The sequence below is a fragment of the Rhagoletis zephyria genome, unplaced genomic scaffold, assembly GCF_001687245.7.
Source record: "Rhagoletis zephyria isolate East Lansing unplaced genomic scaffold, Rhagoletis_zephyria_1.1 Rzeph_scaffold_00427, whole genome shotgun sequence".
NCBI classification, from domain to species: domain Eukaryota; kingdom Metazoa; phylum Arthropoda; class Insecta; order Diptera; family Tephritidae; genus Rhagoletis; species Rhagoletis zephyria.
In genome coordinates, this window is record NW_016157511.1 from 40,307 (window position 1) to 61,140 (window position 20,834).

The following is a 20,834-nucleotide window of genomic DNA, read 5'->3' on the forward strand; positions in this document are numbered from 1 at the left end:
GACGGACGGACGGACGGACGGACGGACGGACAGACAGTCACCGCTTAATCGATTTCTCTTTTCATTCTGATCATTTATGTATACATTTGTCTATATCTATCTCGATTCGTTTTGCCTGTTACAAACAACCGTTATGTGAACAAAGTTATAATACCCTTATTTTTCACTAGTAGTGTTAGGACAGTATCTACCAGAGCATTAGAGCTTTGTTCTCGTAGATAAATAGGTGAAGGCTTGTATTTTTCAACTACCTGTTGGTTAGAATCATTATTCATATCAGCGAGAATACTAAAACGAAAATTCTCCGCCGATGTAGGTATACCTGAAGTGACTACTTTTAAAATTTTATTTTTTGGGCTTTGTTTTTCATTTTTTCGGGTGTCCGCTTATTAGAGTGTAGCGATTTAGCCCAGTCTGAACAGTAGCATGTTTTGCTTTATTTTCTTCTTTGTTTGTTGCCGTCGAAGTATAAGTAGCGGCAGCTACGTTGTTTTCCGCAGTGATCACTGCTGGAGAGGAAGGTGGTGCTCTTTGCTTGACTGCATCTGGCGTTTGTGATGGGGTGTTAGCAGTATAAGAGTTTTCTTTAGCGTTGTTGTTGAAGGTTTTGCTTTTTGGGCTACATGCAGTAATTGTCAAATATGCTTGCGCTTTGGATTGAGTGCCTTTGGGGAGCGCCCTGGCCACTCATCCCTCACTTAACTACCGTTCTTATTTTGTATGTAATTTATTTAATTTGATACACACAATGTCTTATTATTTATTTTGGTACTTTTCGCGATCACGCTTTGATTTTTTATACTAATGAGTGCAGTTCGCGACGACACAAAACTCGAATAATGGTTTAGTGTGTTTTTCGTACACGTCCGTACTCAACCGCAACTTGCTTATCCCCAATCGTAATATCGACTATGGAAATTGCTTCCGGCCAGCGGTCAACTAGTGTTAGACAGTATCGATAGCCTTCTGATGGTGGAAACGGCCCAACTATGTCAATGTTTAGGACTGCAATGGTTTGACGCTGTGCGAATGCGATCAGACGAATAGTCGCAAATTAATGACTGAGAGCTGGAAGGCAGAGAAAACGGGTTTAACTTTACTTTACTTACCTACGCTATGGAATGTTTGTTTCGGTGGGCAGCGAAAATCAGAGGCTTGTGGTCAGTGTAGGTGTGGCACAGTCTGCCTTCAAGCATGTAGCGGAAAGTTTTCACTGTCGTAAGTGCTCTATACCTTGATTCAGATGTCGAAAATTTGTTCGAAAAAATCCAAGTGGCTGTACTTCGTTGTTAACAATTTGGTTGAGCACAATTTGGTTGAGCACTGTCGCAAAGCTTGACGCATCGACACAGAGTGATAACTCGGCGTTCAGCAATGGGTGTGAAAGCAGAGAATAGTTTGCCATCTGTTGCTTACTCTGTTCAAAATAACGCTCTGCTGCCACGTTCCATACTAGTGGTGTTCGCAATGAGGTACGGTCCCTTCGGGTAGTATCGGGGGGGCTGTTATTTAATATTCAAATGCGGGAGAACTCCCAAGGGTTCGATGTGGAGTTGCATTGCAACCGGGTGCCTGGAGCCAATGAACGGCAGAGATTTTAGGTAGGTTTCCGCTTTACCAAAAAGGTGTGTCCGCCCCACACCGCCTTTGGTACTGAAATGCTAGCATTTCAGGGCAATAATTAAGGCATGAATTAATCCGAGAGCTTAACGGGCTCTGTGGAGTTTGGACCGCATACTTCGGCAGGTGCCCACAATAAACCTAAACTATTTACTAGTTGTGTTCGGTCGTTTCTTTTATTGGATTTAGCCATATGAACAGCTTTTCTTGAATCGCATTCGCGTCTTTAAGAAAATCGCCGGCAAAAGTTCAGCATTGCCTAATATCGCTTCATCTCTTGCTCAGTTCTTGGCTTCGGGTAGTCGAGAATTACTTCTACGCGTTTACTGAGAGTGTGAATACCGTTCTCCGAAATGAAGTGACCTAAGAATTCTAGTTACGGTTAATACACAAGTTGTTCTCTTTAAGTTGGTGAAACACTTGACGCAGATGCTCACAATTTTGCTCTTAAGTAGCCGATGCAATTAACAAACGCCGCCTCTCTCTGAAACACCACCTGCGGAGCGTTGCTATTAAGTGTATGTCGCTGACTGAGCCCTCGATGATCGATGTTAGTTCCTTTGAGAAAATGCTTGTTACAGACGGAAGGCGGTATACCCACAAATCCATCAGCGCGCTGTCACTCCACGATGATCCTGCTACTCTTTGCATGCCAGAAAAAAGCCCGCTGGGCCCTTTATCAGCCAACGGCATCTCCGGAAGCACTCTTTGCAAGCGCCTGGGTTGACTCTTACTGAATCGTTGGATGAATTTGGTTTTAATGTACTCGTATCTGTTTACAGCAGGTGCAGTCTCAATCACGGGACGAAAGCTGATGAGCTTGGTCGGTGGTACACTGGCTAGGACGGTTGCATATTTGCGGATATCTGCTGAGAACCTGAAGTGTCGAACCAAAAGTCCGAGGAGTAAAAGAAAGCTTCTATTTCTCTTTTCCTCATTGTTGGAATAAAAATCCGAGGACTAGATACGGCGTTCACATCAGCCACAGCGATGTTTGGTTCAAGCGAATGGCTCGACTTCTCGTCCGTGCTAATTGCAAAGTTAGGTTAGATGATTTATTGCGCAACACTGCACATGCGGGGTCACCAATGTAGAACTCAGTTCACTTTCGTGTTCTAAAAATCGAATGATTTATTCAATTCTTTATAACATCGAGTAAGTTAAAACACATAGTCAGCAAAATTAACAGATGAGAGAGAAGGAGCAAGGCTGCCACACTAAAGCTATTAATATTATATTAAATTACCACAATTCTGCCACGCAAATATATGTATGGATACGAGTAGATATGAAGCCTGTCCCAGGTATTTCAGTATTTGCAGGTTTTCCAGGATTTACAGGAAAATCTGTGTTGGTCATTATTAAACATTATGTAAGGTGCCGTACTGGAACGGCTTTCTCTAAAATCCTGTATATCCAATAAAAATGTGTAAAGGCTGTAAAATACACGGCAAGGACGCATATGCATAAAAACTGAGCTCTTGCTCAAGTCGAGTCTGTCCAGCTCAATCTCAAGTAATAAGTCCAAGCAAACAGATTGAGCTCTTACTCGTTTTCGTATGTATAAAAATGAGGTTGAGCAAATGCTATGAACTTGAGATAGCTAAGATCATACTGCTTGCTTGATTAGTAGCAAACATGAGTTCGGAAAGCGAGAGTGAAAATTGAAATTGTGATTTAAACGAATTCTTGTAAATTTTTATAGTTAATTATCTAAAGAAATACAAGTTTCTGTTAGAAAACAGTCAACTCCCTAGTGCTAGAAATAAAAAAGAAATAATTGCAAAAATTAGTTATGAATTTAGAGAAAAAACGGGGGTAGAAATAAATGCGAAAAATCTTGTCAAGAAAATTGCTAATGTGAAGTGTGCCGTTTAAAAGGAAAAAACGACAAGAATAAAACAGGATACAAAACCATAATTAAAAAAAAGTGGGATTCAGAATTAATAGAAATATAACTGGGTCGAATCCGGTCATCAAGAGAATTACAAGTTCACCGTTACTCCTTGTACCATTTTTGTTTTCTTAATGTTAATATATTTCTTTTGTTATTCTCTTTTCTATTGCAGGTAATTTGTCGGTGGTCATTAACAACGAGCTTTCCAGCAGTAACTCAGAGAGCGCAGCGGGCATTATTAACGAGAGTTCCAGCTGTAGCTTAGAGAGCACAGTATTAACACCTGTTGTACAGACTTCACTGGTGCAACAACAAACAGCGCAAAGAAAACGACATGCTACTTATAATGATAATCGGCCGGCATCAATAGAGTTGTTTGCGCTGAGCTTGGGAATATCTATTTATTTTTAGTTAATATGCAATGTTAATTTTCTGCACTTATTTCTTTATTTGCAAGAACAAATTACACACATTCATATTAACCACTAATAATAAGAACTCAGCGTAAATATCACTAATGTGATTGCCTGTAATTCATAATTTAATTTAATTACAGGGCAAACAAATCTTAGATGAGACAGAGGAGACGACAAATTTAAATTTTCAACAATATCAAATGCTTGCTTTGGTAAAACAAAATAAAGTGCTTTCATTGAGACTGAAAATTTTGGAAGGTCGTGTAGTAAAAAAGGAGTTGACTTTGGATGAATATAAAAATTGTTATGTTCATTATATATTATATTAATTTCTTGTTATTGTTTAGTTTCCAATATCATATAAATATTTACACACACAGAAATGAACACTAAATGCTGTATTTTCTCCATACATTTTGCTAAAGTATTTCAGATCCTCCCTCCGGCAGCAGAATATGAAAATAGGACACTAAGAACTTAACAAAATGAAAAAAAGATTTACTATTGCAAAAACTGAATGAGCTACTCCGAAATCCGTGATTTATAAGACTGTTTAGGTCCTTATATCAGAAACATTCATCTTGCATAAGAAAGAAAAAAAAAAGATATCCAACCTCATGAAGAATAAGCCGCTAAAGCGAATGGCGTACTTTTTCAGTTTTTTAATACAACTAACTAGAAAGCTACCCACACGGCCTAAAGTGACTATATGGTATAATTTTTCACGAATTTTTTAATTTATTTGTTAGGAATTTCCAGGTAGTAGTAATTTTTCTGAAATTAAAGTACTAATATTGTAGCTAATTTAATGTAGTTTTTAAAACAGCTAACAGATCTAGAATTGATTTATATTTGAACTAGTAAATTAGGTTTGAGTAAAGCCATTTCGAAAGGGTAGGGAAGATGTTGATTTAAATTATTTACGTTCCGTTCGTTTGTCAAATCTGTCTTTTTAATGTTAACATATTCAGAGTACAAATTCGTCACCTCATGTTTCACTACTGTCTTTAAAGCCTAAGTGCTAAAAAATATTAAAATTAATTACACTTTTTTCTCTATGTATTAAATTAATGAAACTTACGAGTTAGGAAGTAACTACTAGTTTTTGTCGTTTTCTCCATAAAACCCATGCATGGAATTAGATGAAGATTCCCCCGATGTATTGCTAGAGGTCAAACTTAAAATATAGGCTCCATTTTACCACAGGAAAATATCTTATTGGAAAAGTGGTCGTGGCACCACCTATACATGCTTAATTTTTGACACTGCATATCTCTGAAAGTATTTGCGGTGGAGTACTGGAATCTGGAATTCGGTACGGATGTATATGAAATGAGTTCCATGCTCATATAGAAAACCGAAGGTTATTGGAAAAATGGGCGTAGCATTTATTTTATCTATACCTATTACTAATATTTTAAATGTGAAAGTTTGTATGTTTGTTACTCAATCACGCAAAAGGTCTGAACGGATTGGAATATTTGGCCCTAGATAGCCAAATGGCCGATTTTTTTGAAAGGCGTATTACAGATATAAAGAGAAATTAACCTACCAAAAACGAACACGATAGGTGGTACCGAAGTGGAGTTATTTCAAATTAAAGTTCATTTTGTGTTTTTGTTTTTTACATTAGGAACCCTTTGCGGTCGTGCCTTAACCGATTGAATGGTTGTTTTACAGTGGGAAAGGTGTTTTAACGCGCCGCAAAGCAATGTAATTATCAGTCGTAAATATGGATAAAATATTCCTCAGTACGCCGGTTATATCCCCTGCTTTGGATTTAAATTTTGTGATAATGTTTGTCAAGTTGGAAAGAGGTTTTCAACATGGCGTCACTTAAACCTACTTTACTAGTTCAAATATAATTCGACTCACAATCTGTTCGCTTCCTTCAAACCTACATTAAATTAGCTACAATTTTAAGTTGTTTAATTTTGGAAAAATTACTACTATCGGGAAAATCCTAACGAATAAATTTAAAAATTCGTGAAAAATATTACCAAATAGTCACATAAGGCCGCGTGGGTAACTTTCTGGTTAGTTTATTAAAAAACTGAGTACGCTATTCGCTTTAGCGGCTTATTCTTCATGAGTTTGGGTACCCTTTTTTTCTTTATTGTGCAAGATGAATGGTTTTTCATATAAGAACCTAAACCTACAGCAAAACAGTCTTATAAATCACGGATTTCGGAGTAGCTCATCCAGTTTTTGCAATAGCGAATATTTTTTTCATTTTCTTAGGTTCTTAGCGTCCCATTTTCATATTCTGCTGCCGGAGGGAGGATCTGAAATACTTTAGCAAAATAAGGCATCTAATGAACACGAATAAGCAAAATTAAATACAAATATATTTAATTTAATAATAAATTAGAAATCACTTGTCTCTTTCTTCTTCCTGCGTCCGAAGCTCTGGATGTGGTTTTTGTAGTGTCGTCCATCTCCAAGTTCGAAGAGTTACTCAGAGTATCATTTTCATTCCAAATGTAGCTATCTTTTAAAGCCTTTGTAATATTATGCAAAACAAAAGAACTTGCAATCACCATTAGCACTAAATCTGTTGCGACTCGAATTTTATATTGCAATATTGCAAACCATTTTTTCAGTTGTCCAAAACATTGCTCGATGATGCATCCTTCTTTCGTAAATATTCTATTATAATTGATCTTTGCTTCAGTTTGTTTCCGAAATGGGGTCACTAACCAAGGAGATATGGCGTAACCCTCATCTCCAAGAAGAAAAACCATCATTACCAGCATTCATCATCGTAGTATATGTATTGCTGTTTCGCAGTACGCCAGAATCATTCATAGAACTTGGCCAAGATATATCCACGCTAGTTAATAGCTCATTTGCATCGCATGTTGCTTGCACATTTATTGAATGAAAACCTTTTCTACATACGTACTCGTCACTTTGAGAATTTAATTTCGATGTGTGTACAGTAAAGTGGTCCAATTTTTGTATGGGGAAAAAAATTTTCCTACTAGAAAACGGGGCACCCCCTTAGTTTTTTCCTTTTAATATTTGTAATATCTATACCAACTTTCAGTTTTCTACTGCAACTAATACAGGGTGCTCAATGCCCTTGGAATGCGCTACTGGATCACTGCGAAACTGGCAAAAATATTGGTGATTTTTATCAAAAGGTTCTGTTGCCATGACAACTGAAGCTTGTGATATTTTTTTAGATAATTTAAATTTGAAATGTTCTTAGGTTATTTAACCAATTGTTTGATTAATATATGTACACAATACTTCTGGAGTAAAATATGAGCATCATGAGCATCCTCCAAATTTATCCTTAAGGTTTGGTACCAGCACCTCTTTCGGCAAAAGAAAAATTTTGGAAGGTGCCCCAAACCCTATCTTGGAATTTTTTTTTTGGACCACTCTAGTGTACAGTCTATAACACCAATTCCAAACGGAAAACTGTTTTTTTCTTCCCATTGCCTTTGTGCAGCTGCAAGTTCCTCATTTGTGGATGGAAATTTAATGCATTAATATGCTCTTCCTGATATAATCCGTGCCATTTAGTAAATCACCATTGAAACGGTTGTTTGATGTACTCCGCTGTCTTCTCCAATCCCATTTTGGAAGCCTGCATCGGCAGAAAATCTTAGGAACACACACATCTTTTGATTATTCGTAAGAGCAACACCTGTCCTTTCGTTGTTTTCCTCTAGGAAATAATTTGTTAGCCAGTCTTGTCTGCTGAATCTGTTGTGATTCAAATCGAAATATTTTTTTTATAATCATTTGGGGTGTTCACAGTTCGTTCCAAATAGTGTCTTAAAATGTAGGCGTCTGCATTTTAAGACGTTTTCTAACCGTAAAATCTGTGGTGTTGTTGTTTCACATACAAAATTGGAAAACGACGCCGTCTACATTTTGTCACACTCAAAGGTATGTTTTTTACGCGTCTACATTTTGCAAACTAATTTATGCATTGTGGCAATACCAATAATTTTTATTTAATTTATTAAGTACGTTTTTCATATTTGCATTTGATTTGAGCGCAATGGCTGATGAAAACAAACAAATCACGGAAAAGAAAGAACAAATATTAGCAATCGGTAATTAAGTTAAACAATTAAAATTTTTCAGAGCCAGAATCGGAAGGCGACATATAAAAAATAGACGCAAAGAAGAAATCACTGGCAACACCAGTAAAGTTTTGCGACGACTGCCAGAAAGGAGTGCTCACAGTTTGATGCTAAAAATGTATCAAAATGANAGCAATCGGTAATTAAGTTAAACAATTAAAATTTTTCAGAGCCAGAATCGGAAGGCGACATATAAAAAATAGACGCAAAGAAGAAATCACTGGCAACACCAGTAAAGTTTTGCGACGACTGCCAGAAAGGAGTGCTCACAGTTTGATGCTAAAAATGTATCAAAATGAAGACGTCTACATTTTGAGACACAATTTGGAACGAACTGTGAACACCCCAATTATTTATAATTATTTGCCTTGGGTTATATATTTTTTCTTGCCTTGGAGTAGCGATGGGCATAATGTGCACATACGGACAAAATGCCCAAACGTGCAAACCGCGGGCAAATGTGCAAACCGTTGGGTAGATGAGGTGAGGTAATTATGCCCGGGGGGGAAACAGAAAATTTTGCGCGAATTGCATCTGTATGTGTGATCGGAATGAGAGAACAAGTATACATATGTGAGCAAGAATGATAGAATTTCTACCGACTGAGCCTAGTAGCAGCGCTCGGCTCTCTTATTTACGAACACATGCGCAAGCAAGATCGTTAACACGTTATTGTTCGCCAGTATGAATTAGCACATACTATTTTTTACATATGTATAATCAATTTAAACTTTATTGATTTATTAATAAAACAAAATTAAATTGGTCCGCATTTCATGATGTTGAATTATTTTTAATAAATAGACTAAAAATATAGTTAGAAATTGTTCCTCTATAAACAAAGAGGAGAAAATAATAGCCTTTGGCAATATACATTGCATAAAATGGGTTAATATACGTACCGGCTATTGCCTACCCTTTCGGTTTTAAATTTTTACCCCGCATCAAGCACCTGCTTGTGCTAATTCATACTGGCGAACAATACCGTGTTAACGATCTTGCTTGCGCATGTTCGTAAATAAGAGAGCCGAGCGCTACTAATAGGCTCAGTCGGTAGAAAACCGTCATATAAAAAAGTTGTTTTGCGCATGATTGTCCTTTTTTCCAAGCAAATTTCTAACGAAAAATTATCTGCGCAAGAACAACCCCTCCCTTAGAAAATTTGCGACCAACTGAAGACAGTATATACAGTACTAAACCTTTTCGCAGTTTTTCACCATTTGGTCCCCGAGGAGTACTTTTGGGTTGTGTGCAGCGCTTTCGTTTTGCGCGCACGGCAACACTTACTGTGGGGAATTTCGCCTCATGATTAGAAAAAGTTCATTTCGAGGATAAAATATACATAATTATGTGTTATTTATGAACAAAATGTAGGTGAAGTATAATATTCATCTTTAATGTATGCTGATATTCATGCTTAATGAAGAATAATATCAATAGTTAAGTACGTAATTAACGCTTGTGTTTTATAAACTGCAAAACTCAAATCGTAATTATAGCATTGAATGGAGTTTTCTTAAATGTAAGTTTAAAATAAAAAAAGTCCATTGTAAGATTACATTTTTATGAAAAGTGTAAATTTTGTGAATTTATCAAGCCGAATTCTAAATTTCCGAATATATTTAAGTCTTTATTTAAAAAAAAAAAAACAAGCTTTGTATAGCTATACAGACCCCAATGCCTGCCAGCGCATCCGCCCAGACAGTCCATTAAGCACACCCAAGTTTGAGTGATCTACAAGTTACAAGCGTTTTCAGCTTTTAACAGTTCATTATCATGTACGGTGTAATATTAATATTATACACTGAACTATGAACTATGAACTATCTGTACTAGTATCTATAATAATAGACAATAATTTGCAATGTTTTTTACAATTTTGAAATTAGTTTCGGGCACTATTACACATTCATGACTTGTGCCACTCTGCCATAGTACGGTTCCCTTTCATACCACAGTAATTATGTATACAACTCTGAATCAACAAAATGCATGCTCCTTCTCATTTTCCACCCTGATCAGATTTTACCGCCGAGGAGTACTCAAAAAGGTTTATTACTGTATATACTGTGCAACTGATCGCTGACAATGCAAAAGTGAATTACAAAACATCTAATATGCGCGCAAGCAAGTCGGTACTCACCAACAGTTTTCTGTTTCTGCCGTCCCGCCAGATTAATAAACAAAAATCGCTAAAATCCTGCTAAATCATTTAAATTCTGTAAACTCCTATGAAAAAAGTTTCTTTTATAATTTAGCAGTTAAACTTTATTTGATAAAATTAGAGATCATATGTTTATAAAAAATCATCAGTTTTTTTACAAAAGCAAAATTGGAACTTCGTTATATGGTTTATAAAAAATACAACTGTGACTTCTATATTTTCGGTGCGTATTAACGGTATAACATACTATGTTATTTTTTTAATTTTTTCTTTCAGACTTATAATTTTATGAGACTATGTAAATCCACCAATTTGTTTTAAAATATATATGTAGGTATATACATACACTTCACTTTGCATCGTTAAAAATTAAATTCTTCAAATCATCAAAAATATATAGATATGCATACATGAAGCTTTTTTCATGTTAGCTGAGCCGAAGATACCTAAAGATATTCGACAACTATATAATACTATTAGAATACCTTTNGGGCATAATACTTCTAGGTGTGAAGTTTCAGCCAATTCTGACCACTCCTTCTATTTTTGTCCATCATTTGTATGGAGTCGCGGCACTGTGCGACGTGCCGTACTTATCCGTTTCTGCATCTTCTACGATTTGCCGATAACTAGCCGATAACGACAAGTGTGCAGATCTCCTTTGAAATGCATGAGCTCGGCCCAAAATTTCAGGGCGAGACGATAACGCAACTATGATTGGACGACAAGTGTGCAGATAGCCTGATGCTTCGCTGGTATTTCGGCAAAGCAAATCAAATCAGTTGCTGTCACAGTATAGACAGTAGCGNTATAGATGCATATTAAATTTTACTGAAAAAAAAAATTTTGATGTTTTGATGTTTGGTACTTTTAGGAAAGTTGGCAGCCAAGGGGTCTCGCATTCGTGAGTACTCACATATACTCGGTCTCTCATTCCGATCACACATACAGATGCAATTTGCAAAATTTTNCAAGTGTGCAGATCTCCTTTGAAATGCATGAGCTCGGCCCAAAATTTCAGGGCGAGACGATAACGCAACTATGATTGGACGACAAGTGTGCAGATAGCCTGATGCTTCGCTGGTATTTCGGCAAAGCAAATCAAATCAGTTGCTGTCACAGTATAGACAGTAGCGAACCTTTTTGGGTTGTTGTTGTAGTAATCGTTGTTGTTGTAGCCATATTCACTCCTTAATTAATTAATGGCCATCCTCAGCATTTTTCTTAGATTTCAGGGTTGTGTGTTGCATTATTATTAGATAAATAAAATTAAGCATTTGACAAATCTTGATCTTATTAAAAGAAAATTGCAGTAATTAAACAAATGCATAAGATGAATCCAAAATATAAACGCCAAAATCTAAAAAATTATGTACAGCAATATAAAATAAACATAATAAATATTTAAATACTTAAGTATCCTTCGGTCTTGTTTCTATCACTGAATCAAATAAAGGTTTGGTAAGTAAATGTGTACATTTTGTACTAAGCAATAGTAAAATAGTAAAATGATATTATAATGCTCTAATAATTAAAGAGATTAGTCAAACAACCTTTAAAATTTTAAGGAAGTGATGAAGTTATTATTTTTTAATTCAAAAACTTTTATTATTCTGCGCCTGTACCGATGAGTAGAAAAGTGCTATGGTGAAAAAAAACTTTTTACTATGGTAAGAAAATTTTACATTTCTGCTGTGCCAATTCGTAACTTTTTACTGCTGGAAATTTTGGACAGTTGCTCTGGTGCAAAAGAGATTAAGCAATTAAAATGCAATAATTATATAAAAAAAATATGTCTCTACTGACTTTAATTCTTCTAGAACTAAAAGCCATGCGTTTATTAAACAAAAAACACTTCAAAACCGTCAGGTAGGTTTGATTCTTGCTCGGCTCGGCTTGTTCTTGCAAACACTTAAAATTCGAGGAATTATAAAACAAAAGAATAAAATGTACAGATTCTTGATGAATTAAACGAAAATTATTACCTGCATTGTTTTTCGCGTAAACAGAAGAAAAATAAATAGAAACACATATTCGCCAAGGCGGCAGTAACACCAGAGAAGTTTTTTTTCTGTAGTTGCTCATTTTAGGGCCAGTTTTTCAGTGCCAGCTGGCTGATTGGCTGATCCTAGTTTAAGCCAGCCAGATCGGGCGTTTCAACCACGGCCATGCACTGAAAAACTGGCCCTTAGTGGTAGCGCTTCGAGCGTTCAGATAATTATTTTCATTTTGCATAAAAAAAGGTAATGAAACAAGTTTTATTCCAATAATTTACAAAGTAAGTCATTTACGTATATAATTTTATGTACAATTATTTAATAAATTTCGTTTTACACTATACTTTTTGAAACTACTTTGAGCTAATTATTTTTTGTTTTTCAAAAGCAACCCTGCGTGCTTAGAAGGCGTGGGAACCAATGGGCGCGTTTATAAGACGTAGCTGTTGCCCAACCGTTGGCTATTTGTCTTAGAAACGCACAGTTGACTAGTTCCGCTCAGCTCAACAGTTGGCAAGTTTCCGCCATTTTTTCCAGCGGAAAATGTTTACGCTACCTGAACTCAAAGTGTTGGGCTTAGCCTAAACAGCTGATCGAAAAGACTTACGCCGCTTATATTAAATTTAACGCCGCTTCGTTAGGTGGCAGTTGCAAACAAATTTATTATATTTTATATTACTGATGTGGTAAAATAACTAGAATATTTTATAATAATACTAGCAGACCCGGCGAACTTCGTCCCGCCCAAAATTTTTATATATTTGATTGAAACTTTTTGGTCCAAGATTTTCACCAACAATTCACGTTTACAATTTTCATAGGCACATTCGTCTGCTAAGATTATGGTTTGGTGGTCATTTGCCGCTTTAAATAACCTAAGGAAAGTGTTATATCCGTGAAGAAGTTCTTGAAATTCTCCAGTTGTGCGGCATTTTATAGCACGGTTATTCGCAAAGCGAAATCAATTTTTTCCTCTTCACTCCCTGGCGGCAACAACCCGGTTCTATAGTGAATGTCCTAGAAGCTTTACAGTATAGTTGGTGGCAATTTCAAAATGGGTGCGAATCATTGTTCTACAGAAATGCAATATACATATACTTATTTCAGACGAAATACCTTAAAAGTTTGAACGCATAATAATATTGGAAAATCACATCCATTGGGCCAATCGCAACGCAGGAGCGTTCGATATACCCAATGGTGCAACAGGTCGATTTAACCTGACCTTCACGGCCCCTTTTCTCACTTGGCTATTTTTAGTAATAGCTCGACTTCAGCATCACTTGGCAGCACATTTTGCAATAGTATTGCATACATATTTAAAACATTAGCAAAATCGGATCATAAATAAGATTTTTAGTAATAACTCAAATACAGCGCCAACTGTCGGATTAAATTGTGAAACTAAACCATCCAAAGACCCACTCAAACACACAAAAAGTTTCGTTAAAATCCGTACAACCATTTAGGAGGATTTCACTAACAAACACACCTACAGAAGAATTAAAAATTACATTCAAAGATAGCTAAAGGTCGGTACGTTTGTAGGCCTCACACCCCCTTTTCAAATAGCCCAAATTTTCTCCATGAGTATGGGCTTGATTTCAACTACATACATATCTCTACATGAAGTTCCAGTACTGTACTATGCATACTTTCAGAGATATTCAGTATAAAAATTCGATTTATATGGGAGGTGCCACGCCCCCCTTTCCAACAGCTGCCCTCTTTCTTCATGAGTATGCGATTGATTTCGTATATCTCCATACCAAGTTCCAGAACTCTACCATGAACACTTCCAAAGATAGGCAGTATGAAAAACTCGGTTTGTATGGAAGATGCCACGCCTCTTTTCCAATAGTTCCAATTTTTCCTCAAGAGTTGATTGCGTATATCTCCGTACCAAGTTCCAGAACTATACCATGAACACTTCCAGAGATATGCAATATAAAAAATTTGGTTTGTATGGAAGATGCCACGCCCCCTTTTCCAATAGTTCCAATTTTTCTCCAAGAGTATGCGATTTATTTCGTACATCTCCATACAAAGTTCCAGAACTCTACCAAAAAATTTCCAGAGATATGCAATATGAAAAATTCGGTTTGGGTGGGAGATGCCACACCCCTTTTTACAATAGCTTAAATTTTTCTCCAAGGGTATGCGATTCATTTCGTATATCTCCATACCAAGTTCCAGAACTCTACCATGCACACTTTCCGAGATATGTAGCATGAGAAATTCGGTTTTTATGGGTTCGAATAGATCGGTCCCTGGTCCAATTCTCAGAAAAAATTGATCATGTATGCTAATATATGCTAAAAAGCTACCTACGTACCGAAATTTAAGCAAATCGGACCGTAAATACGATTTTTGCGAATAGATCGGTCCCTGGTCCACTTCTCGGAAAAAATGGATCATATATGCTAATATATGCTAAAAAGCTACTTACGTACCAAATTTTAAGCAAATCGGACCATAATTAGATTTTTTCGAATAGACCGGTCCCTGGTCCACCTACCCGAAAAAAGTAAATTTTTTTTTAGCCTAAAACATGGTGGTTAATGAAAGCTATTTATATACAAAATTTCATGAAAATCGGACCAGCCGTTCGCGAGATTAAATGTTACAAAAAAAAAAGGGACTTCTCTTTATATAATTAAGTATAGACTACGTTTCTAAATATATGTTTTTAAGATTTTGTATTGTATTGTATTTTTCTTTATTTCTCAATATATCTTCACAACTTTGCTAAATATTACATAAATACGTATGCTTAAGCCTAAATGAGAAATAGTTAATGGCATCTGATGTTCGTTGAAAAAAATGCTGTGGGGCGCATAAAGATAATACTTATTTGTACAAATTATAATACACGCATTTGTGATAAATAAGTAGAATATTACATAAGAAAAATGATGTGTAATTTAAATTCTTAAATCAATATTAGGATATTAGTAAGAACCAAATGAAATTATGTAATAGGTCGTAGCAGAATCTCAATATCTTCATGATTGAAACGAAAAAGCCACAATTTTACTTCTTTTTGAAATACAAATAGACTCCTAATAATTTGGATCTCGTTGGGGAGTTTGTTAAAAAGTTTACATGATAATGTGGTGTAGAAGTTGCGGAAAAGCGTGGTGCGAAAGCCAGGAACCGAAACATGAGAAAAGGAGTTGCTTCTTAAACTATAGGGTATGTATATAGGACTTCGTATGTATCCGCTCCGTAAAAAAAAAATTTTTTAAACTTTAAAATAGTACAAGTGTCGCACGGGAAGAATATTCAGTTTTTTAAAAAGATGCATAGAATGCGCTAGACGGTCAGCGTTACACATTCTTCGGATGAGACACTTCTGCAAAATTAATATCGGACGGATCTTACTAGTATATGGACTACCCCAACAACTTATTACGTATTGTAGTTTAGAGTGGATTAGTCCATGATACACGGTTCTTAGTATTCTATTTGAGCACAGTTTTTTTAGATAATAGAAAGAACGAACAGTTGATAACAAATATTGCTTCATGGCGGAGATATGTGATGACCAACTAAAATTTTGGTCAATTATAACCCCTAAATACTTGAAGTTAGAAACAACTTCGACGACAAAGCATTTACTGTCACAAATTGTTTTCTCGTCAAAAGTAGCTATAGATTATTGCTGAACACATTTATTGCTGCATAACTTGTGCCGCATACAATTATGGGCATGAAAAACAACTTCATTACTAGGTATTTCCTTGCCACAAACGCTAAAATACAATAATTTTGTTTTGCTGCTTACCACGAGTTTATGACTAGCAAACCAAGATCTTAGCAAATGAACATCGTGGTTGATATCAACAAAGAGATTAAATGCATTTTTCGATCCATATGCAATCGCAAGGTCATCAGCAAAAGCTGTAACTTTTCCCATAAAAGGCAGCGAAAATATGGAATTGATATATATCAAAAACAAAATTGGTCCAAGAACCGATACCTGGGGAACACCTAAGGTTATGCATCTGGTTGTGCTGAGATTATTGTGAATTTCTACTCTTTGAATTCTATTTGATAAGTAAGACTTAAACCAATGGAGAATGGTCCCACGAAAACCTGCGGAACCTGCTTGCTCAGTAGAATGTCATGGTCAACCATGTCAAATGCTTTCGTTATATCCACAAAAAGACTAGCACAGCTGTTTTTCTCATCAATTTTCTTATAAATAAAGGAACAAAAATCGAGTAGAGCATCTTCAGTTGAAAGACCTGATCTAAACCCGAATTGCACAGGACTTAAGTAATTAATTCTATTTAAATAGGCTAAAACCATACTTTTCACAGTTTTCTCAAAAACGTTTGAGATTGAGGATAGTAAAGAGATAGGTCTATAGTTGTTTTTGTTTTTTCTATTTCCTTTTTTGAAGAGTGGTATCACAGTTGCACATTTTAAGTCATCAGGAAAGACTCCAGATACTATACTGAGATTGAATAAATGCGTCAAGATGTCTACAACGTAAAACGATATATTTTTTAACGTATTATTCGATATGTTATCACTACCACTTGAACCAGATTTGTTTAAAGATTTAACTATGTTAAGTATTTCCGAACCTGAAACGGGTTCAAAGAAAAAACTATTTCCAGGAGGTTGGTATTCAGAGTGTATTGGTCCATCAGCATTTGTTGTACACATACACTCAGATAATTTGCTACTTGGTGCGGAAGCTGATCCTACATTTGCAAAAAAATCGTTAAGCTCATTAGCAACATCTAAGGAATCTGAAATATCCTCGCCGCCAACGTTCAGCACAATCGAGTAAACTTTATCCTTGGAATTTCGATTAATGATGTCGTTTACCACGCTCCATTCTTTTTTGGGGTTACCTTGTGCAGCTAATAATAAATTTTGATAGTATCTATCGCGACTAGAACGAATTTCTCTATTCAGACTGTTGGTTAAACGATGCACACGTTTCAGATATTTAGCGTTTGGCGGATGCCTGTTGCACTTTTTCCGTAATTCATTTTTCACTTTGATATTTTTAATTAAATTGCGAGTTACCCAGGGTTTAAGAATTACATCGGTTTTTTTTGTTTTTAGAAACAGAGAAGCTTGACTGGTTTATGTGTTCTGTGAGTATATTTATAAATAAATTATACGCCTTACTTACGTCCGTTTCAGCGTAAACATTATCCCAATTCTCAAGGCGAAGTGCTTCAGCGAGAACACTGAAATCGATTTCCTTGGTATCTGATAACTTATTGCTAATTTTATCTCGCTTAATATTCAAATTACTAATCTGAAGACCAACCAAGCAATGATCAGAGACTCCGAAATCCAGATGTATACCTGCAAACATGGTAGAATCCATATTACTAAAACGACCATACACGTGGTCTATACAGGTTCCTGAATCGGGCCGAGTAGTGTCATTAATGAAAGAAAGTAAACCATGGTTCGCTATAAGTGTCAAATAGTTATCTAGTGTAATGTTGGCACCCAATAAATCAAAATTGAAATCTCCTTAAACAACAAGATTTGCAGCTCTTTCCTTGCATAAAAGATGCGAAAATTCCTCGTGGAATAATTGGAAGGATTGCGAATGAAACCTATATAAACACACGAAGCTGAATCGCTCGTGGCCTATTTTTAACGATATTTTTATAATGTCAGCGCTTGAAAGACTAACACGTTGGACTTCACACTCATAAACATTACGTACAAAAACTGCGACACCACCTGCTGAATACGAGTCATTAGTATTAGTAAAAAAATTGTAGCTAGGAATATGGTTATCATTAACTTCATACGAAAATATTCAAATTTCAGAAACGAACACAATGTCGGGAAGAAAAACTTCAAGATTGCAAACTAAAGAGTCGAAATTCCGCCTTAGACTTCTTACATTTTGATGCAAGACAATAAAAGTATTGGCTTCTGATAATAGATTTAAATCAGTAATAACATTATTTATAAAAACATTGTTTATAAAAACGGATCTTAAATTCATGTTTTAGGTACAAGAGTTTTGTAATGTTACAACTCACAAAGGAAAATCAACTAGATCATCAAACGTTCTTAAAACAACAGCACTATCATTTTCAGATTTTTTCATCAATAATCTTGAATTACTTAACCATAAATATTTAAAATTGTTTTCCTTTTTCAACTTTTTGGCAGCTAAAAATAAAGCTCGATTGTAGCCAGTCAAGCAGTTATTAACGTATATATTTCTAACGCTTTCATCCGAGAATATTGACGTATTCAGTTTCTTGTTACCAATCCTTTTTGCCATCATAATTTTTTTCTTGCTTTCTGAAGATCTGAGCTTTACGGAAATAATATTTTTCACATTCTTACTTGATGGTTGCGATCCCCTGACATTAATTTGTTTGATGCTAAACTTCTCAATTTCATCATCAGAAACCTCCGCATTTAATGCAACCCTGAAAATTTTACTTATGCATTCTTTTGCATTTTCGTGGTTGACATTCGGCACTCCAACAATATCAATTGAGTTTTCTAGTTGTTTTTGCTCTTTCCAATTTAGTCTATCCTCCTGTTTCGCTACCTTCACTTTCAGTGCTTTGTTTTCCTCCTTTAGTTGGTGTATTGTACTAAGGCAGTCAATGTTTATTTGCTTAAGGCTGAAAATCTCTTCATATAAGAGCTGAAGAGTTATTTTGCCATCGATCTCATTATCACTTATTTCTTTCTGCATAACTCCTAGCTCTGCTACATTTGCTGCTTTGCTCTGCTCACCCGACCATTGAATTGTACAATGCTCGTCTTTATTCGCAGTTCGCGCGTACTCAAGATAATTGCTTTGTTTTTTACCAGCACCAATAGATTTTAGCTGCTGGCTATGGTTGTCTGCTATTTGAGTTTGCGTTGTTATTGATTGGTGTAGTGTTTTTCTGCGCAAGCCACTGCACTTGTCACAACGAAATTTTTTATTGTTCGCTTTAAAAAATTCAATGTCGGCGGGCTTTATGTTAACACATTTGCAGTGAAAATAGTTTTTACAGTCAGAACAATCAATTTTGTTAGCATTATTGCGTTCTATTCTTTCTTTACATATTAAACAGTTCATTTTTCCAATTATTTAGTTTGAAAATCACGTATAATTCACAACCAAAGTGAGCGCCCCACGTCCACTTGCTTTTTTGGATGTTTGCTATATAATTTTACATTGTTTAATTCATTGTAACATTGAACGATTTTTTCAACACGGCGGCAGCTCAGCGTTGAATTGTAAATACTATCGGCGCAACTATCACTATTTGTTGCAATTTCATTTGTTGACATTTATCAGCAGTTCATTTGGCAGCATATTCATCAAGCCGTTTCTAAGACGTCATTGTTGGGTTCAACAGTTGCCAGCAGTTTCGTAGCAGATGAGCTAAACAGCTACGTCTTATGAACGCGCCCAATAATTACATCCCTGGCATATTCATCCCCGAGGAAGGCAGTCGACAAATTCACCCAAGGTTGTTTACTGATTATATTGTGGTTGCTGTTGAGAGTGTTCGGCAGAGTGTCCAGATTTGGCGATTTCGCGCCAATTTGGCGATTTTTTTTGGATATTTGCGCGTAAAAATTTAGGAAACCGCCATTGGCGATTTTTTCCCATCAAATACATTTTTCCCATTTAAAAAAATATACAAAACTTAGTTTTCCACGATAATTTTAGAGACTTAAGAAGCATATTAAAAATACTGTCAAAAATATTTAATCACCCTAATCGAGAGCTTTTGAAGCGATTACCTAGTCAATTAAATACTTTTAAAAAAAGCTTTAATTTTGTCACCAGAAAAGTGTGTGAACCACAAGAGCACGAGTTTCAGGGACCTGCCAATTCAATATTTGACTTTGAAGGAAAGAAAAGCAGCGGAAGCTGAATATTTAAATCTTTTAACTTTCCCTTGGAATAACTTTTCTCAGAACCATTCCATCCGACTCTGAAGAATTTTGAATAATTGCTTACGGAGTGAAAATCGCAGCAGGCAATAAAATGTTTGGAAATATAAGTAAATTCATATTATTATCCTTGCCGCACTCACATACTTTGTTGAGCATACTACGTATCTCTGTAAGTGTTCACGGTAGAGTTCTGGAACTTTATATGGGGATATACGAAATCAATCGCATGCTATTGGACAAAAACTTAAGCCATTGGAAAAGGGGACGTGGTACCTCCCATACAAAGCCAATTTTTCATACTGCATATATCTGGAAGTGTTCATGGTAGAGTACTGGAATTTGGTATTGGGACATATAAAATCAATAGCATATTCTTGGGGAAAAATTGGAGCTATTGTAAAAAGGGGTGTGGCACCTCCCATATAAACCGAATTTTTCATACTGCATATCTCTAAATGTGTTAAATGTAGAACACTGGAACTTAGTATGGCTATATATGAAATCAATTGCATACTCTTGTAGAAAATTTCGGACTATTGTAAAAGGTCGCGTGGCACCTCCCATACAAATTTTTCATACTACATATTTCTGGAAGTGTTCATGGTAGAGTTCTGGAACTTGGTATGGAGATATACGAAATCAATCGCATACTCTTGGAGAAAAATTGGAGCTATTGTAAAAGGGGGCGTGGCACCTCTAATACAAACCGAATTTTTCATACTGCATATC

The 20,834-nt window shown here is 35.8% G+C and overlaps 1 protein-coding gene across 2 annotated transcripts in view; it reads right to left on the bottom strand.

Annotated features, from left to right (window-relative positions):
- Positions 1 to 96: 96 nt before the first annotated feature.
- LOC108359642 (uncharacterized) overlaps positions 97 to 20,834 on the bottom strand; it is a 160,713-nt gene continuing 139,975 nt past the window's right edge. For both annotated transcript variants that reach the window (XR_001846966.1, XM_017611578.1), the window contains one exon: positions 97 to 2,735. Coding sequence is in view for 1 of the 2 variants with exons in the window: in XM_017611578.1 (XP_017467067.1) it covers position 2,735 (1 nt within the window). In the remaining variant the exon portion in view is untranslated. The remainder of the gene's footprint in view (positions 2,736 to 20,834) is intronic.